The sequence below is a fragment of the Solanum dulcamara genome, chromosome 3 (assembly GCF_947179165.1).
Source record: "Solanum dulcamara chromosome 3, daSolDulc1.2, whole genome shotgun sequence".
Lineage (NCBI taxonomy): Eukaryota > Viridiplantae > Streptophyta > Magnoliopsida > Solanales > Solanaceae > Solanum > Solanum dulcamara.
In genome coordinates, this window is record NC_077239.1 from 72452638 (window position 1) to 72458714 (window position 6077).

Below are 6077 nucleotides of genomic sequence, written 5' to 3' on the forward strand. Positions count from 1 at the left end.
GAAGAAGGTCAAGATTTGAGTAATCTTGATATTCTTGAAGAAATCAGTGAACTTGAGACTCAAGTGAATAAAGAACTTTCAATAAATTCTTTCGGTGATGAGATAAATTTAGATCGATCTAAAATCACGGTTGATAATATTTTTGCATATAATGTTGCAATTAACCTCATGTAATATAGTGAAAGTATTGAGCCTAAATCCGTCGAAGAATGTCGACGTAGATGTGATTGGCCAGAATGGAAAAAAGCAATCCAATCAGAATTAGACTCACTTGCTAAATGTCAGGTTTTTGGACCTGTAGTCCAAACCCCTTAAGGTATGAAACCAGTTGGCTATAAATGGATTTTTGTGCGAAAACGAACTGAGAGAAATGAAATTGTAAGATACAAAGCATGCCTTGTTGCACAAGGATTCTCTCAAAAATACAGAGTCAATTATGAAGAAACATATTCACCGGTTATGGATGGAATAACATTTTGATATCTCATCAATTTAGTTGTACATAAAAATCTTGAAATACATCTAATGGATGTAGTTACAGCTTACCTTTATGGTTCACTTGATAATGAAATTTATATAAAAATGCCAGAAGGATGAAAATTGCCTGAAGCATGTAATAAGTCTCGGAAGATGTACTCAATAAAACTACAAAGATCATTATATGGTCTAAAACAATCAGGGCGTATGTGGTATAATCGCCTTAGTGAGTACTTAATAAATGAAGGCTATATAAATGATGTCATTTGTCCATGTGTTTTTATTAAAAAAATGGAATCAGAGTTTGTTATACTCGTCGTTTATGTTGATGACATAAATCTCATTGGAACTCCTGAAAAGGTCCAAAAGGCGATTGAGTATCTAAAGAAAGAATTTGAGATGAAAGACCGTGGAAAGACAAAACTTTGTCTAGGTTTGCAAATTAAACATTTAGCAGACGGGATTTTTGTCCATCAATCTGCCTACATTGAGAAAATCTTAAAAAGATTTTATATGGACAAAGCTCATCCATTAAGTACTCCAATGGTTGTTTGATCACTTGAAGTGGAAAAGGATCCATTTCGACCTCCAGAAGAGGGTGAAGAAATTCTTGGTCCTGAAGTACCATATTTCAGTGCTATTGGTGCACTTATGTACCTTGCTAACGCAACAAGTTCGTTCGAGTGATAATCTTGCATATTTATTCACAAAATCATTACCAACATCAACTTTTGAGAAATTAAGATATAAGGTTGGAATGCGTCGTCTCCAAAATATCAACTGAAGCTTTCATCAGGGGAGTAAAATACGCGCTGCACTCTTTTTTCCTTAACCAAGGTTTTGTCCCACTGAGTTTTCCTGGTAAGGTTTTTAATGAGGCAGCACTCAAGTCGTATTACCAAATGTGTGTACTCTTTTTCCTTCACTAGGCTTTTTTCCACTGGATTTTTCTTAATAAGGTTTTAATGAGGTACAACATCTATGAATGTTTAGGATAACTATGTATATTTATTTTTTCACTAAAAGTTTTCTTTATACATGAACATTCAAGGAGGAGTGTTAAGTAATGGATGTCAAATTGTCAGTAGGCTAGTTGCCCACTTATTATTTCATTCATTTTATGGCTATATAATAGCCTTCTCAATGTAAGAATTGGGATATACTTACATACGAAAAATTTCTTTCTCTTGATCTGTTTCTCCTTCTTTCTCAATTACTCTTACTCTCTTTTCTTTATTAATTTCCAAGTTAGTATATTCATAACAAATATTATATTTTTCTATATTCTCTCTTCCTATTTGGAAAAAGGGTATTTTCTTCTTCTCTCTTATCTCATCTCATCAACGGTAAGTGCAGCCCCCCACCCTCATCCCACCAACCCCCTACCTAGGCCACCACCTCCTCAAATGGTCACTTGCGACCAGTATTTCTGACGAACAGTATTTTCGGCCAGATATCTCTCTCCCCTCTCTTATCTCTCTTCTTCCCTTCTTCCTTTGTTTGTTTTTTTTCTCTTTGGCTGCGATCGGAAATTCCCCACTAGTAGATTTTTGGGTAATTTCTGCACAAGTATTTCAGACAGTTCCTGGCGGTGAACAGTATTTTCGATCAGTGAACAATATTTTCTGGCCAGTAAACAGTATTTTCCGGCAGAGAACAACATTTTTAGCGGCAAACAGAGATTTCTCATTGGTGAATAGTTTTTATTTACTTGGAGTTGGTACCTTCAATAGCCCATTTCCTGTATCTTAGCATTATAAATTTTGCTTGCTCCAGTTAATTAAATACCTATTGCAGTGCTACTAGACTATTGTTAACTTGTGCTTTACTATTGATCCTTTGTTTATCTTAGATTATCCTTTCACTAGCGTATATTTGCTTTTCTGGCTTTGGTGAGAGATGGTATACTAGGTGTCATGCCTCGGGAGGGTATCCTAGATATGGACGGTACTCAAAAACTATTACTGGCCTTCAAGCAAACCACTTGGTCCAATCACACTTTCATTCAGTCATATTTTATCAGCGAAGACTCAACTCACAAGAATACTATTCATAAATAAGTTCAAAGGACAACCACATATCCAATAGACAACTAGTAAGAATGAAACTAGTCAAAACAAAACAATCAACATCATCCACACTCTAGTCTATGAAGCCTCTATCAACAATCTAATAGGTGTCAATGATAGGTTCATGGCTACCACAAATCAAATAAAAGAAAACTAACTTAAAGCTGAAAAGATAACTGCGGTATCCTCCGAAGACAAGGAGGACTCACCAATTAGCTGGAAGCGAATAGATCCTCAATGGTGTGCTTGTTGATGATCTCTAGTACCCATCTCTACATCATGAAATGATGCAGGCCAAATGACATTAGTACATGAAATGTACAAGTATGTAAAATGGCAGAATTAAACATGAATTAGGGTAGGATCAAATCAACTCAGGATCTCAACTCAAAAGAAGGAACAACTAAATCAAGATGTCCTAGGTTTAAACAAGAATATGATTTAGATAAGACCAATCATATACTACCCAATCCCATTCATTCCAAACTGACTCAGAGTACTATCAAGACTTATATGAGAGTTTCTCTTATCGGATAACTATTACTTATGAGCCAGTGATAATAAAACAAGCCGGCGTTGTTGCCACGTTTGTTCATGCCTTGCCGGGATAGGAACAAATCAATAATCATGGATCCACAATCAATCAAGTCCTATTATGTCAGGACAGTAATTTAGGAAACATCCGACTTTAACAGTCCAATCATCTCCTACGTTTGGCGACGTAGTTATTGAGTTCGAGTTATTACTTACTCTTACCCAATTCGGTACTTGATACTCCTTCCAAGACTTAATGCTCATAAAACTCTATCCAATCAGTTCAATCTAATCATATCGACAAGTCTTATGTGGACCCCTATCAATTTATCAATTTTATCACAATCAAACCTTTCAACAAATCATACTATCCAATTAGTCTCAATCACATCTTTCAAGAGTAGTTAGATATACTTGTATAACAACAATAAGTTATGTTCCTATTTTATGCCATTCATATTCATAGTTATCCCAATTCATGCTTTTCATTCCAAGCAATACATATAGATAATCATTTACAATCAATATATATATGGCTATAGTTTATGAAATAACATATGAAAAGTAATTGTTCAAGAATTCAAGTCATGAAGATCATTAATCAATTAATAGTATGTAAAGATATTCTAGGGTTTTAGGAAAATTCAAGAAAACGTTCATGGAGGGTTCAAGTCTTTCATAATTTCTATCCAACACATCTATGGGGCATATGGAAGAACTCAATCCATAATTTAGATTAGCCTTACATATCTTAAAAGCTCCATAAATCTTGATGAAAAATATTAACTTGAAGAAGAACAATAAAGAGACCCTTTCTTGAATTCTTGAATTTGTTTTCTTGAAAACCCTATGGTTAGGATTTAAGATTTCTCTTAGCGATTCATGAATAGATGAAGAAGTTTGGTTTGGAAAGCATGAAATCTATGAAGGAATTACCTTGTTGAAGAATCTTGAAAAAGAACTCTAACTTCATGCTTTTTTGAAAATTCTTGAGCGTTGATGTTTAGAAGTGAATGAGAGGGTTTTTAATGAGGAAAATTGATTTCTACAAGTTTAGGGACATTAGAATAACTCCCTAAAGGGTTATAGGATAAAAATACCCTTAAAAAATTAAAGGGGGCGTCGTTCATCATAGGTAGTGGAATCCATGTCCTCTCCGCGTCGTGGATCCATCGCGGACTTCTATCAGTATAAAGCATCTCTAGTAAAATGGTCATAACTTTTTACTCCAAACTCCAAATGAGACAAACTTGGTGGCGTTGGAATGAAAACTTGAAGACCTTTAATTTAATAGGTCATGGGCCATCCAATTAGTTATATTTTAGGATATATGATTATTTGAAGTTGACCCTTATATGGGCTCATCAGAAAACTTAGTCAATAGAAATATTTTGGATTCGGCTTGGTGTTAGGGATCCCTTATGAACCTAAAACACATATAATACACTTAAAATACTTAAAAATTGATCCTAACTCATATATATAACTAAAAGTCACTGACTTCGATCTTACACGCATATGAAGAATGGTTTGAGTCTTGGCAAAAAAAATTAGGGTGTTACACTAGGGTCATGTTTTTGGTTGGGATCGGGGGCTAGTATTGGGGGGCTAAGGGGGCAGAGGGAGCTTCTAGTTTGAGAGTAGGGTCTTGAAATATTGGGACTTTATCAGAAAAGTCCATAGAGTTAGTTAAGATTCTTAAGAAGAGTAGCATTAATATAGCTTGCTTCCAAGAAACTAAATGGGTAGGACCTAAAGCTAAGGAGGTGGACGGGTACAAACCTTGGTTCTCGGGCAAGTCGAGATATAGGAATGGGGTAGAGATCTTTGTAGATAGCGAGCTTAGAGATCAGGTGGTAGATGTTAGGAGGATCAATGATAGGATGATGACAATTAAGTTAGTCGTTAGAGGGCTCACCTTAAATATTATTAGTGCCTACGCGCCACAAGTGGAGTTGGATGAGAAGATAAAAAGGCATTTTAGGGAGGACTTGGACGAAGTGGTGGTAAGTATACCGCCTACTGAGAAGTTATTCATAGGAGAAGATTTTAATGGCCACATTGGGTCTATTTCGACGGGCTATGATGAGGTGCATAAAGTATTTAGCTTTGGGAACAGGAATGGTAGAGGAGTCTCACTCCTGGATTTCGCAAAATCTTTTGGATTAATGGTAGCCAACTTGAGTTTTTCGAAGAAGGAGGAGCACTTGGTAACTTCCATAGCTCGAGGGTTGTGACGCAAATAGACTTTTTGCTCTTTGAAAAGGATGATAAAGGCATCTGTAAGGACTGCAAGGTCATACAAAGTGAGAATCTTACAATCCAACATAAGCTATTGGTGATGGATTTAGAGATAAGAAGAAAGAAGAAGAAGATGGTCGTGGATGATCGACCGAGGATTAGGTGGGGTAGTTTGACTCTATCTAGTATCCTAGAGATGGGGGAGAACCTGATGGCTATGGGGGCGTGGGATTGTATAGGGATGCGAGCAGTATATGGTATAGGATGACCAGCTGCATTAGAGAAGTAGCTAGAGAGGTATTGGGGGTCTCATGAGGCCAAAGTGGTGGGCACCTAGGGAATTGGTGGTGGAATGGAGAAGTCCAAGAGAATGAAGAAAAAAAGGTAGGCATATGTGAAGTTGGTAGATATCAAGGATGATGAAAAAAAGCGGACAAACAGGGAAAAGTATAAGATGGCGAGAAAGGAGGCGAAGATGGCAGTTTTAGCGGCTAAAATGACAGCGTTTGAATGCCTTTATGCAGAACTAGAGGATAAAGGTGGGGATAAGAAGCTATTGAAGCTCGTCAAGGTGATAGAGAGGAAGGCACGCGACTTGGATTAAGTGAAGTACAACAAGGACGAGGATGGTGAAGTGCTGGTATAAGAATCCCGCATTAGATAGAGATGGCAGTCATACTTTCATGAACTCTTGAATGAAGGAGGGGACAGAGATATTGTGTTGGGAGACTTGAAGTACTTGGATAGACGCCGCGA

At 36.7% G+C, this 6077-nt stretch overlaps 1 protein-coding gene across 1 annotated transcript; it reads left to right on the forward strand.

Annotated features, from left to right (window-relative positions):
* The first annotated feature begins 4966 nt into the window (after window positions 1–4966).
* LOC129883656 (uncharacterized) lies at window positions 4967–5589 on the forward strand. The gene is made up of 2 exons (XM_055958276.1): window positions 4967–5290; window positions 5347–5589. Exons 1-2 carry the CDS (start codon window positions 4967–4969, stop codon window positions 5587–5589), a joined length of 567 nt encoding a protein of 188 aa, XP_055814251.1.
* Window positions 5590–6077: the final 488 nt, after the last annotated feature.